We start from the raw sequence: 15807 nt of genomic DNA, 5'->3' as shown, positions 1-15807 counted from the left end.
AAACTCGGACTGGAACTAGAAACAACCACAACATTGTACACGGCGTATGGTTTTACGTGGAAGCCAGGCGTGGAATTCTCTAGTTTGGCGTATTCACATATTTTGTTGTTGTTGTTGTACACGCACAAACCGGGGGGAAGCGGCCAATGAGTCAGCAGCTGATCATCTGATATTTGAACCCAACAACCTGCACATGCAACACGGGAGCTGCGCTGGAAACAACGTCACGAGAAGACTGCCTGCTTTTTTGTGTGTGTGATTGTCTTGTTGTTACAAAGACCTCAGGAGTTCTCACAGAAGAGGCAACAATGGCAGCAGTACCCGTTGCCACGCTACATTTGACTTCTCCATCAAGCCCGGTTGGTCTCCTGGAGCCCAACATTCACATCGGAGGCAGAGACGCAGATTTGAGATGTTGTTCAGACAATAAAGAAAACGACACTCTACCTTTGCATTCTGCTTGGACCTTCTGGCTGGACAAGTAAGCTAAAGTTATTATTCAGCCATTATCCATTAGAGAACAAAGACAGGGGATGACACAGATAGCAACAGCCTTTTGTTGAAATGATCTCCTTGTTTTTATTACATGCCTGTTCTAACTTATTTATTTTCTATTTATTACTGACAATGTTCATTTTTTAACCTACCAACATATGTGTTTACATAGTATTCCTTTTTTTTCTTAACACCTGCTGTAATAAACCTTTTATTTGTACAACTCATATTTGCTTCCTTTTTTTGTACATATAGAACATGAACAAAATTTGTAAACATTATGGAGAAAGGCTAGAATAAATCTGCTTCTTCCTACTCCTTTTCATACATGTTGAATCGTACAAATGCGATATTTGTTAAAAAGAAACAAATACACCCTACCAATTTGCTGTGTACAAATTACATTGAAACTAAATGCTTTGAGTGTGGTTTTCTCTTTGACCTACTTTCACAAGACACCTGCTTGTTAGGATTCTGAAAAAATAAAAGCACAGCCACATTAGACCTGATTTAAGGCGAGGTCAGGTATTATAATTTATCACTTCACTTGTTAGTTTAGGATCACTTTTTTATTGTTGCTTAAGATCACTTTGTATTGTTGCAAACTTGGTGAACTCCCCGGTAGTGATGCTTTAAGAACACTAACCCCTTACTGGGCCCCACTTCTACGTCAACGTGTCATTTCAGAGCGAATTTGTTGAATAACAGCAAGTGTTGCACAAGCCCTGTCATGTACATGTTAGAGGCTGCTGTGTTCTAATGAGGTCAGTGTTGTTTACTTGCTGTTTTGTCATCTGATTCCCACCGCCACGCCACGTCTCTGATCGCCCGTTCATGTGTTTCACGCCCTGTCAACCAAGTGATTTAGTCTTAGATGCATAAGGTATTTAATAAATCTCCTTTTTTTTCAGATCTCTACCAGGAACTACAGCAGCTGAATGTGAATCCAATCTGAAGAAAATCTACACAGTGGGGACTGTCCAGGCAAGATTTAGAACATTTTATAGTAACCGGCTCCATCATGAGCACTGTTTACAGCACCACAACAAGAGATCACTTTCTCTATTTACCATCATGTCCATTAGGGGTGTGGGAAAAAAATCGATTTGAATTCGAATTGCAATTCTCACGTTGTGCGATTCAGAATCGGTTCTCATTTTAATTTATTTATTTATTTTTTATGTTTTTATTAATCAATCCAACAAAACAATACACAGCAATACCATAACAATGCAATCCAATTCCAAAACCAAACCCGACCCAGCAACACTCAGAACAGCAATAAACAGAGCAATTGAGAGGAGACACAAACACGACACAGAACAAACCAAAAGTAGTGAAACAAAAATTAATATTATCAACAACAGTATCAATATTAGTTACAATTTCAACATACCGGTAGCAGTGATTAAAAATCCCTCATTGACATTATCATTAGACATTTATAAAAAAAATTAAAAAAAAATGAACAATAGTGTCACAGTGGCTTACACTTGCATCGCATCTCATAAGCTTGACAACACACTGTGTCCAATATTTTCACAAAGATAAAATAAGTCATATTTTTGGTTCATTTAATAACAAATTTACATTATTGCAATCAGTTGTTAAAACATTGTCCTTTACAATTATAAAAGCTTTTTACAAAAATCTACTACTCTGCTTGCATGTCAGCAGACTGGGGTAGATCCTGCTGAAATCCTATGTATTGAATGAATAGAGAATTGTTTTGAATCGGAAAAATATCGTTTTTGAATCGAGAATCGTGTTGAATTGAAAAAAAAAATCGATTTTGAATCGAATCGTGACCCCAATAATCGATATTGAATCGAATCATGGGACACCCACAGATTCACAGCCCTAATGTCCATATTGTATAAACAGTAGGACTAGGGATGTGCAGGTCATTGACCACCGATTAGTATTTGCTGATTTTCGTGAAAAAGTAAGTGATCGCCATTTAAAGGCAATGGGGATCACTTACTGGCTATTATTGTATATATTTAAAGTCTCCTGGCTGACAAGCTAGCAGCTAATCTCCATACACAGTGTGGAGCCGCTCCACTAAACTAATAATAATCACCGCCATTACTGCAAAAAAAAGCACTTTTTTTTTTAGTATCTTAAGTATCATTATCAGGTATTAGGACGAGGCTAAACATGTTACACACCAAGAGCAAGCAGGAGCGGGTAGGCTAATATGTAGTGTTAGCTAGATAGAAACAACAGAAGAAATAAGTGCTTAGTACATTTTGAAAAGTGTAGATGGAACTGCTTTACCTGCTCAGCGGCCTTGTGGTTAGAGTGTCCGCCCTGAGACTGGAAGGTCGTGAGTTCAAACCCCGGCCGAGTCATACCAAAGACTATAAAAATGGGACCCATTGCCTCTCTCAGCATGAAGGATTGGAATTGGGGGTTAAATCACCAAAATGATTCCCGAGCGCGGCGCTCGCTGCTGCTCACTGCTCCCCTCACCTCCCAGGGGGAGAACAAGGGGATGTGTCAAATGCAGAGGATAATTTCACCACACCTAGTGTGTGTGTGACTATCATTGGGACTTTAACTTTACAGCAGAAAGTAAGAAGCTATTACCGGTAACAGGAATCTTTCAAGTAGATGAGTCTAAAGCAGGCGTTTCCAAACTTTTTCCAGCTAGTGCCGCTAAAATCAAAATTGAAGGATGCGGGGGCCACTTTGATACATCCATCCATCCATTTTCTACCGCTTATTCTCTTCGGGGTCGCGGAGTGCTCCGGAGCCTATCTCAGCTACAATCGGGCGGAAGGCGGAGTACACCATACATATTGTACATTAAAGATACTAAAACCAATACAATATCGTTCAATCAATATATGCTAATCCATCTAAACACAACATCTATATTATAACTTTGTGTTATCGGTAACAATGCATATTCTAGGTAATTGTGCCCTACATTAAGCATTTTTAAGCATAAAAATCGCTAAATGAAGTAAAAACATCAATGTTACAGTAATATCGGCCACTAGACGAGACTAAAACAATCAGACCGCGCTGTTCAGTATTGTGGCCAATGATTGGCTCAGCCTCCGGCAGCGTTACTAACATTAGCATGCTAACTTTTTAGCCAGTTTTGCAACTGAACGCCTAAGACTCATACCCTGAAAAATAATTACAATCTCTCCAAGTACGGTGTATATTTCTAATTTCTAGTCAAAATATCTAAACAAACTTAACACAAGTCACAATCCCTTGAAGAGTATTTTTTCAGTGCGACATAAGGAATTGCTTTTTGGCAATAGATCATCAGAGGAAAAAAATACTACTTTTGAGCATCACAAGTTTGTTATAAGACACAAAACTTCACAATACTATTATGTAAAGATAATAATAAGTTTTAGTTGCTTATTTCAAGATCACTTTTAATTATTTAAAGCTTAAATATATTGTCTTATTTCAAGAAATATTACCAAGAAAATTTTGACTTGTTCCATTAACAGATTTCACTGTTGCTCTACGTTCCCATCCTCACCTATGGTCATGAGCTTTGGGTTATGACCGAAAGGACAAGATCACGGGTACAAGCGGCCGAAATGAGTTTCCTCCGCCGGGTGGCGGGGCTCTCCCTTAGAGATAGGATGAGAAGCTCTGCCATCCGGGAGGAGCTCAAAGTAAAGCCGCTGCTCCTCCACATCGAGAGGAGCCAGATGAGGTGGTTCGGGCATCTGGTCAGGATGCCACCCGAACGCCTCCCTAGGGAGGTGTTTAGGGCACGTCCCACCGGTAGGAGGCCGCGGGGAAGACCCAGGACACGTTGGCAAGACTATGTCTCCCGGCTGGCCTGGGAACGCCTCGGGGTCCCACAGGAAGAGCTGGACGAAGTGGCTGGGGAGAGGGAAGTCTGGGCTTCCCTGCTTAAGCTGCTGCCCCCGCGACCCGACCTCGGATAAGCGGAAGAAGATGGATGGATGGATGGCATTAACAGATTTGTTTTACTCATAACAAGCAAAAATAACTTCTTTTTTTTTTAATACTCTTTGTAAGAGGGGCATTTTTTCCAGTGTGTAACTTGGTACTTGACACAGGCTGTTAGAAAGCTAGCATACTAACAGTGTGCTAACTGTTTTGCATCCGAAAGCCTCAGACTTATTTAATTTGGTACTTGACACATGCTACATTAGCATTCGAGCATACACATTTTTCTAGACTTTTTTTAAGTCGAACACCTCAGAGTAATATATCTTGGTACTTGACATATGCTAACTGTTAAAATGTTAACGTTAACATTCTAGCATACTAACATCAGCATTCTAAGTTTTGTAGATAATTTTTCAGCCTATCACCTCAGAGTCATATCACTTGGTACTTGACATGTTAGCACGCTAACTTTTATAGCTAATTTTACAAGCGTACGCTTCATAGTCATATGACCTGGTACATGATACATTCCAACTGTTAACATGCTAATGTTTCATTTCAGCTGCTAATGTTTCATTTCAGCTGCTAATGTTTCATTTCAGCTGCTTACACATTTTAGCATTCAAACACAGTTTCTCCCAAAATTGCATATTCTTTTTTGTGTGTGCGTTTAATGTTCTTTCTTTAGAATATGTTTCATGCCAATAAAAAACAAGCTGGGTGCCGCAAATGCCCCCGGGCCGCACTTTGGACACCCCTGGTATAGAAAGAGGGTAATTTAATAACAACAGCTGCTGTGTCAGCATTGTCACAGTCAGTACACTACACACAAGGAGGGTGGATCGATCCATAAATGAATGGTGTCAACACAAAGAGTAATATCAGTATATACCGTAATTTTCGGACTATAAGTCGCAGTTTTTTTCATAGTTTGGCCGGGCTCCAGTGCAATTTATATATGTTGTTTACCTTTTTTATTATGCATTTTCGGCAGGTGCGACTTATACTCCGGTGCGACTTATACTCCGAAAAATACGGTACAGTAATTGATACTAGAATGATTAGATGGATATTTAGAATTTTTCAAAAATATTTTTTTTAAATCCTTTTTGTTAATATTTACAAATTCAGAAAATAATTCCCTGGGCTTTGAGGGCATACGTGATTTCAATGGGTAATAGTTGTTTTTGGTTGTGTTTAGTTATTGTGTACTATTGATTTATTTTCCTCAAACAAACAAATGTATGTAACAAAACAGAATAAGAAACTATTTCAGATATTGTGCTGATACTGTTAAATTGCCAATAGCACTCACTATAAGTACGTTGATAAATGCACTGTTAATACATGTGATCAATATTGGTATCATGGATGATCAGAATCGGCAGCGTATTGTAAATCCCTCATCTGAATACCCCAACCAGGACTAAATATATTAATAGTAGAATATTTTAGATTCCAAGTTCCCAGTGCAATAAAGCACAATCAAATCCTGTAGCTGGGATTTCCACACAATAAAATGTGAAATATTAACTAGCTGACATGTTTTCTACTTCCTCGACCAGTAAACGGGCCAAATAAAATATTTGTTTCCTCTAGAACTTTTGGAGAGTTTTCAACAACATACCCAGTGTCGCCATCTTGCCTCTGAGGTGCAGCTATCACCTTATGAGAGGTGAAAGAAAACCACTCTGGTGCGTACAATTAACTATACATTTATGGAGTGAATACCTATATTTACATATTTACAATGTTGTCTGCAGGGAAGAAGAAAGCAATGCTAAAGGTGGAGTTTGGAGGTTGAAAGTACCAAAAGAGTGCACTGTGAGTAATGTAATTAATACAATTGTGAAATAACTCCCATTGTCTGTAGGGTAATAACATTGCTTTCATATTTTCAGGCTGCCGTGTGGAAGGAATTGCTCTTGGCCACTATTGGGGAACAGTTTAGCGATTATTGTGCTGCAGGTGAAGTTCTTCATTAGTAAATGTTTTGTTTAAACAACTGTGGCCGTAGGGCAAAAATAATCTGCAGTCAATATTCAATGTATTCGCTGTGACTCACAGACGATGAAGTGGTCGGGGTCAGCGTCAGTGTAAGAGACAGAGAAGATGTCGTTCAGGTCTGGAATGGAAACGCTTCCCGGGCTGATGAGTCCAACATTTTAGGGAGGATCCACAAGCTCCTACCACAGACGCAATTTAAAGCAGTGTTTTACAAACGTGAGTATTTCCATTTTGTGTTTCTACAATGATGTCGAGCTTATACATGTAAATAATGCTGACAAATGCTTTCATTGCAGCTCATCAGGAGCATCACGCTTTTGAAGGAGGTCGATCAAGATACTAGCACATTTTACACTTTAAAGCACATTTGTGGATTATAATACTTGGGCACATTTGAAAGCAGTTGAGCTGAATCTTATATACCGTGGTACTTCAATTTCAGAGTACCTCAACTTACAATTACAACTTTATAGAGTGTTTTGAGATAACAGCTGTCTCTCGGCTTATTGTTATGGTTTAAATTGCCAGCAAAAGTTTGAGATACACACATCTCCGCCCTAAGTTGCGGTTGTAAATGTCATAGTTAACGCAGCAAGATCCGCCCATAACATCTCGTCTATAAGCATTAGCTCATAGCTAGAGATGAACATGACTTTGTTTTTCAACCATGGGAAGTAAGAAACTAAGTGTGAAGGACAGATCTTAGAAGAAAAATATCTTCAAAAACACGACTAAAGGTGTAGCAAATCTGGCGAAGCAATTTCAGACTATGACTGCAAGTCTGCATCATACTGAAGCAAAATGAGTCTAGCGCCAGCCAAGAACGTTAGAACACCATCTAAATGGCGGACATGTATCCATGTAATTATGGAAAAGCTGCTGATGATGTGTTTAATGGAGAAACAGTTGGAAGCAAATATTGTGGTCACCCATCTGCCCCTTGTCCTGTTTGATGGGTTGACTATAAATAAATCTCCTTGTATCTTGTAGAAGCCAACTCTCCAAGGAAAATGTGACACATTACCTTACTTCATATTTTTTGTAGTGCATTATATTGTATTGTTTTTATACAATATTTCTTATTTAAAAACATCTATTTAACTTCAAAATGCATCTTACATGTCAAAAGGTTGCGTGTTATGGGGGACGGGGGGACAATTGCCAATTAAATTGATTTCAATGGGTGACGTTGATTTGAGATACAGGTATTTCCAGTTAGGAGCCCCATCAGTACAGTAGTTCCTCAACTTATGAGCTTTATTGGTTCTACGACCAGGCTCGTGACTCAAAACACTCAAATTTTAAATCATCTCTGCCCATTGAAATTTATTGAAATCAATTTAATCGTTGCTTGGCCCGCCCAAAACACCAAAATGTTAAAAAGTATTATGCCTTTTAAAAAGAACAACACATTTGTAGTTCATACATTTTGTTTAAAAAAACAATACAATAGTAGTACAAACAACTACAGTAGTTTTATAAAGTAATATAATAATAATGTAAAGTGTATCCAGTTAAGTGGTCAGTCATAGAACAAATTGAGCTTGTAAGTTGAGGTATTACTGTAGTTTTAATGTCATCAAAATGTAGGCACTAATGTATTGCTCATCCAAACTATTGTTATTATTTATGTCTGCATCTATTTTGCTTGCTTTATTCACCTAGTTTATTAGTAACTTCTTTTTATATTGAACATTTGTGCAAAAATGTAACCGAAACATCACAGCATTTGTATAGGTATGGGATTTTATTTGTTGTGGTATGTTCAGTGTATTTTCTGGAGCCCATACAAAGCTAAGATAAAATCACATTTGTTTCCCTTAAGGCCAAAGTAATGTTCTCCATACTGAATGCAGTCAGGTATACTTAACCGCTACAACTTTAGCAGATTTTAACTGCACAGGGTTTTTTAATCGTGTTTTGGTTAAATGAGGAATGAGAAATATGTGTGTTCTTGTTACACTGACCTCAGTACATACTGTACAACACATACTAGTTCCTGAGGAATATGATTGTGCAATCATTTGTAGTCTATTTACAAAAAAATAAAATACATGAAAAAAATGTGATCTTACTTGAAATGTTTAAATCTCTGCCCTAAACAAGCACTTTGTTGTTTTTAGTCAGACTATCTTTAACTGATCAAACTAAACCATACTTTTTGACAAAGGGCAGTGCTGTTTTTATATTATGTTTGTTTTTGTACAACTTTTAAAAGTTACTGGTTCTATACACACTTTAAAGCACAATCTCAGTATGTTTTACAGTGGTAGATTAATCTTTCTTTTCTGTAACCTAGACTGTAGCATGATTGCTTCTAATATAACAATTTGCAGGGTTTTTTGTATGATCATTAAATCATTTTAGAATGTGTTTAATTGCAGAATCAACGGCTATCACACTAAAGACACTTTGATTTTGAAATGAAAATATAAAAAAATATTATTTTCACATCTCCATGGATGAAATTTCATATGTTTGCACATATGCAGATGACCTTTCACTCTTAAGATCTCAGACCTTTGTAACTGTTGATCTTGGACTGTACTTTGTGTTTACCAGCAAACAAGAATGTTAGTAGTCATATGCTCTGCATGTCTGTTTGGCTGAGCTGTGTTTGAAAAATAAAGTGCAAAACTTTCCAAAATACACGTGACTTCTCATGTCTCCAGGATTCATTTGTCATTAGGTTGCCTGGCCACATCAACCCTCAATTTTCCCTTTATGATCAATGAATATCACCTGCTACTAGAAAAATGCGGACCAAAGAAAAATTTCACCATCTTGTGGCTGTGACTAATAATTCAAAAACATTTTTATTTGTATTTATTTTTTTAATTATTATTTCTGTACAATATTACGTATGATTTAATATAACAATTATTATTATGTTTATACTTAGCACAACATTGATACAAAAGTTAGTAATACGCAGGGGCGTCACTAGCTTTTAAGGCAGGGGGGGCTTAGCCCCCAGGAGATGCACAGGATGTGAGCGAACGTAGCGCACGAGCACAAAACCTCACAATTGGCTAACAAAGACTTAGAAATTATTCATTGTTATTATTATTATTTCAGTCAGTTTATTTTCAATCTGTGTTCAGTACAACAAAAAACATGGGTTTGCACAGTGACATTTTGTTTACAGCATCAACAAGAAACAATTAGTTGCATGATCCTTCAAGATACACTGAAACACAAGGAAAGTCATGGCATTAGCCTCTATGTTATTACTTCACAACATAGAGGCTAATGCCACGACTTTCGCTCACAATACAATATTGTTTGTTCCCAAATATTTTGCAGTTGCACAGAATACATTTTGGGCACATATGTGACTAAAATGGTTGTAAATTCAAGCCCTGGAAATATTACTTAATTACTTGAATTAAAGTAATATCTGTATCGGGATAATGTGGCTTGTATATAATATATATATATATATATATATATATATATATATATATATATATATATATATATATATATATATATATATATATATATATATATATATATTATGGCAAGTCGTTAAGGAAATTAAATATATATGGAAGTCTGAATAGAAATGAGAAACGTTTATATATATACATATATATACAGCGTTGGGTTAGTTACTGAAAACCAGTAACTAGTTACAGTTACTAGTTACTTTATTTCAAAAGTAACTCAGTTACTAACTCAGTTACTTACACCAAAAAGTAATGTGTTACTGTGAAAAGTAACTATTTAGTTACTTCTTCTACTTTTTTTTTTTAAAGCTCCCATTAATGCCCTTTTAGCCTTCATTTCAGTACTGTTATTGCACTGGAGAATAATACAATCTGTTGATCAACTTGACATACATTTGCATCACTGAACTCTGCTAAGCAATGTGCTCTACATACAACACACAAAGACAAAGATATGTTTCAAAGGGCCAATTTATTTCAGGCCAGAACAAATTGACAAAACTATTTTAAATAGCTGCAACATAACATACATAAGTAACAAACAGCATAATAACACTAACACTAACACTAACCACGTTAAACCCAGATTCCGAACAAACAAAGGTCTTAACTCATTCTCTGTCTATGCCACATCAATATGGAATGCACTCCCAACAGGTGTAAAAGAAAGGGCATCTCTATCCTCCTTCAAAACCGCACTAAAAGAACACCTCCAGGCAACTACAACCCTAAACTACCGTAACACCCTCCCTTCCACATAATACCTCTTCGGATTGTAAATAATCAAATGTAGACACTTTTTCTTATACTTTCTGATCTCTCTCTCTGTGTCCACTACTTGCTGTACATATCCTACCAAGTCAGTCCTACACTGTTTCAATGTCCATTTCTCTGATGATGCAATTGTTGATGACTGAAGTGTTGATACCAACCAAACCTAACCTCCTCCCACCCCCCTCCATATCCCACACCCCGGATTGTAAATAATGTAAATAATTCAATGTATATACCATGATGATTATCTTGTGTGATGACTGTATTATGATGATAGTATATATTTGATAGTGTATATCCGTATCATGAATCAATTTAAGTGGACCCCGACTTAAACAAGTTAAAAAACTTATTTGGGTGTTACCATTTAGTGGTCAATTGTACGGAATCTACTAATAAAAGTTTCAATCAATCAATCAATCAACAACATAGCTGTAAAGCTGGCTTCACCTAAGGAAGGCACACGTGACATACACAGAGCCTAACCAGGCAGATTTGAATTGTTGTTTTGGGCAGGAGACGGGATCTTTGATCCAAGACACAACTTACATTTAACTAAAATGTTATTTTCTTTGTGCTCGACAAAAGAAAAGAAGTGAGAATATCTCATACTTGCCAACCCTCCCGAATTTCAGTGCCTCTCCCTGGGACAACCATTCTCCAAATGTCTCCCGATTTCCAGCCGGACTTAAGGCACGCCCCCTCCCGGTCCGTGCGGATCTGAGTGGGGACATCCTGTCGTCACGTCCGCTTGGCCAACCAAAAAGTAACCACAGAACACTATACCGTATAGTCGTATAGTGTTCTGTGGTTACTTTTTGGTTGGCCAACGGTTTACGTTGTATTGCGCACCCACCTCCCCTCTCCTCCCCTTCCCACACCCACACGCACACACACACAGAGAGCGCAGAGGAAGAATCAGAAGCACGTCTCTGCTACGCTGCAATAAAACACACTCAGATCCTCAGTTTCTAGCCGATACTACATAAAAAATAACGCAAAATAACGCAGTAACGCATCACGTAGTAACGGTAACTGAGTTACTGAATATAAAAAATAACGCGTTAGATTACTAGTTACCGCCGAAACTAACGGCGTTACAGTAAGTTAGTCCCAACACTGACTGTAAATAAGAAAGACTTAGAGTCCGTCTGCTGATCTGAAAAAGAGCCAAAGCTGTCAAAGAGCTGAGGGACCATCTTCAAATTTCAATGCTGAAACAAATGATGCAAACAATAAAATGTAACTTCCAGGGCTTGAGATTAACGTAGTCCCGTCATCCCGGGGACGGTAAAAAAAATGCACGGGACGAAATTAAATGCTCTCCGGGACGATGGCTTTTAACCATTTTTTTTTCTTTTTATGTATTTATTCATTTTACATTTTATATTAAATGTCTTGGTTTTTCCTCCCTCTGAAAATCCTATGAAATGTTTACAAGCCATCCTATAACAATACAACAGCTATTAATGTAACAATACAATAAAACAAATATATTTAATGATGTTTTTTTCATTATTTTAACAATAGGCTAATGTATATTACTTTATATGGATTCTACAAGAAACACAAAACTTAAAAACTAAATTATTTACAATTGCAGACACAAGGTTTCGTGCAGCTTCACTCATTGTAAAGGAAGACGGAAGTCCACGCAGGACAAAAATGACTACAAAGATGGTGTCTGGGTTTTTCTTATATATATATATATATATATATATATATATATATATATATATATATATATATATATATATATATATATATATATATATATGAAAGACTTAAAGGTATACGAGATAGGCTCCAGCTCCCCCCGCGACCCCAAAGGGAATAAGCGGTAGAAAATGGATGGATGGATAGAGGATGTTGTGGATCATGTTGACTATTGGTCCTCCTAATTGTCAATCATTCTGGTGATGTTACGTAAGGACATATATATATATATATATATATATATATATATATATATATATATATATATATATATATATATATATATATATATATATATATATATATATATAAATATATATATATATAAAATAAAACAAATTGCTTTTCGATAAGCCATTTTTTATTTATTTATTTATTACAATGCCAAAATAGGCCTAACAACGCCAATGGTTGTAATTCTGTAGCACTTTGAGATTTGGAATCAAATGTAAAGTAGATTACAAATACAATATATTATATATAAATATATATATATATATATATATATATATATATATATATATATATATATATATATATATATATATATATATATATATATATATATATTTATATATATATATATATGAAAGACTTAAAGGTATACGAGATAGGCTCCAGCTCCCCCCGCGACCCCAAAGGGAATAAGCGGTAGAAAATGGATGGATGGATAGAGGATGTTGTGGATCATGTTGACTATTGGTCCTCCTAATTGTCAATCATTCTGGTGATGTTACGTAAGGACATATATATATATATATATATATATATATATATATATATATATATATATATATATATATATATATAAAATAAAACAAATTGCTTTTCGATAAGCCATTTTTTATTTATTTATTTATTACAACGCCAAAATAGGCCTAACAACGCCAATGGTTGTAATTCTGTAGGACTTTGAGATTTGGAATCAAATGTAAAGTAGATTACAAATACAATATATTATATATATATATATATATATATATATATATATATATATATATATATATATATATATATATATATATATATATATATATATATATATATATATATATATATAAAAATGTCCTTACGTAACACCACCAGAATGATTGGCAATTAGGAGGACCAATAGTCAACATGATCCACCCAGAAATAAATAAAACAAATGGCTTATCAATAAGCCATTTAAAAAAAAAAAAAAAGTTTTAATATTTATTTATATGTATCATTATTCTCCTACTCACCTTTCCAGTAGAGGCCTCTCCCTTCTCACTTTATGTGCTCCTCTGCCCTGACTCCTACAGGTCAATAGGGGTTGTGGAGTGATTATTATTATTATCTACTGATGATAGTCATATGTGAATGAACTCAGCTCCTGTTCTCCTCCATGTGTAAAGTGAGAAACACAGCTGATGCTCCAGAAGGAAGTAACCCCAAAGATAGCAAATGGTAAAAAAGAGTGCACATTTAACTTTATAAATAACCAGGACCTTCATGATGCATTTCAGGCTAACTAGCTAACTAAGTAGCAGCATTGTTTTAGAGTGGGAATGTAACTTTTTGTCAAACACAGACCTGGTGTAAAGTGGAGCTAATACATTTTACTACAAGCAGTGATGAATACTTACTTTCTTGAAAAAGTTTCTTATGTCCATTTTGCATCTGTTCACGTTCTTGTTCTGCAGTGCTGTGTGCTAATGTGCTTCGTACACCTGCAGGACCGCAAGCAAGGTCGCAGAGAAAATGTGGACTGGATTTTGAGTGATGTTGGCATTTTCTATATGAACAAGTGGAATGGATTCGATACTGACGCACTAAAGGGGCTCTCTACCTTACGCTATGAAGTGAGGGGAAACTGAGTGAATAATGACAGGTTATATTATTATTTATTTAAACCCATATTCGGGCCACTTTATAATGAATATGTCAGCATGTATTTGTTAAAAAAAATTTAAAAAAATAAATAAAAAATTTTTTTTTTTTTTTTTTTTTTTAACACCAAATTATTTAGGGGGCTTAAGAATATTTTAGGGGGGCTTGAGCCCCCCTAAAATAGGCCTAGCAACGCCAATGGTAATACGTAATATGTATAAGGCCAGGCAAGTTTATTTATAGAGCAAAATACCAGAAGGCAACATTTAATACATTCATAATTTAAATTAAAGACATAAATAAAATCATCATAAAAAAAATATAATTAAAATAAAAGGGTGTAGATATAATACATTTAGCTGCATAAACACAATTAAAAAGGAGTGTTTTCAGCTTGGATGTTGAGGCCTATCTCACATCTTTAGGAAGACTATTCCAGAAACACAGTCTCACCATGTTTGGTCCTGACTCTGGGCACCAGCAGGAGACCACTCTCTGATGTTCTAAGAGCTTGAGATGGTACAGTTTCAGTTCATGTATTTATTTAATTCATAAAAAATCAAACAAAGAAATACAATTAAAATAAATGAACATAACATTAAAGTAAAATATGAATGAAAAGTAATAGAAATAAGTGTAAAACTTATATCTGCCCCCTATTTTCACAAATACAACAGTTACATTTCAGAGTTGGCGACTACAAAGCCATGTTTTCTTTTTACAACAATTAAACCAATAATGAAGAAATAATTCTACTGAGTCATATCTTTTCATTATCATGATTGTTTACTTTTTTTTTTAATACAGAAAAAGATTTGCATTGTTGTATGCCACTGTCGATATTGTTCCATAAACTAACAACTCTGATTGAAATACTTATTTCCATTATCACGGTTCTAAATCTAGATTTACTAAATATGTCAGTTCCGTTCAGATTAGAATTACTTTCTCTTTTTACAAATCTGTTTTGAATGTTGTTTGGTATAATTGTTGCGTGTGCTTTGAATCTCAACTCCTTCGACATATAATGAGCTATCCACACTTTTCCTACTACTGCAAAAAATCATACATTTTGTTTTACTAGTATTCAAGGATAATCTATTTACATCAAACCATCTTTTAACTTTGATTAATTAATTTTCGACCACCTCTAACACATCTGTAATATTTTTTCCTGAATAAAATAAGATTGTGTCGTCCGCAAATAAAATACACTTAAACAGTTTGGAAACTATGGTAATATCATTGACGTACAGGAGAAACAGTATTGGACCAAGGACTGATCCTTGTGGTACTCCACAACTAATATGTAAGGCAGACTTCCAATTGTTAACTTCCACAAACTGTTTTCTGTCGTTCAGGTAACTTTTGACCCACTCATCAGCCACTCCTCTTGTTCCATATTTGTACACTTTGTGCAATAATAACTTATGATCGAGCGTAACAAACACTTTTTGAAGGTGTACAAAAATACTTACTAAATATTGTTATCTATTGCAGTTGAAATTTCTTCTACCAAATCAATTATTGCTGTTGTTGTTGAGTGATTGGGGACGAAACCCATATTGACTATTACTTAAAATGCTATATCTTTTAATACATTTATTTAACC

At 35.5% G+C, this 15807-nt stretch overlaps 1 protein-coding gene across 1 annotated transcript; it reads left to right on the top strand.

The window, feature by feature from the left end:
- The first annotated feature begins 184 nt into the window (after nucleotides 1-184).
- On the top strand, nucleotides 185-9041 carry LOC133622362 (eukaryotic translation initiation factor 4E type 3-like). Its single transcript, XM_061985012.1, has 7 exons — nucleotides 185-481; nucleotides 1407-1479; nucleotides 5992-6086; nucleotides 6156-6216; nucleotides 6294-6360; nucleotides 6460-6615; nucleotides 6696-9041. The coding sequence occupies exons 1-7, from the start codon at nucleotides 309-311 to the stop codon at nucleotides 6740-6742; spliced, it is 672 nt and encodes a 223-aa protein (XP_061840996.1). The 5' UTR covers nucleotides 185-308; the 3' UTR covers nucleotides 6743-9041.
- Nucleotides 9042-15807: the final 6766 nt, after the last annotated feature.

Source organism: Nerophis lumbriciformis, linkage group LG01, assembly GCF_033978685.3.
Source record: "Nerophis lumbriciformis linkage group LG01, RoL_Nlum_v2.1, whole genome shotgun sequence".
In the NCBI taxonomy this organism is placed as follows: domain Eukaryota; kingdom Metazoa; phylum Chordata; class Actinopteri; order Syngnathiformes; family Syngnathidae; genus Nerophis; species Nerophis lumbriciformis.
Note: the sequence above shows the minus strand (reverse complement) of the source record. Positions and strands in the feature narration are given on the sequence as shown.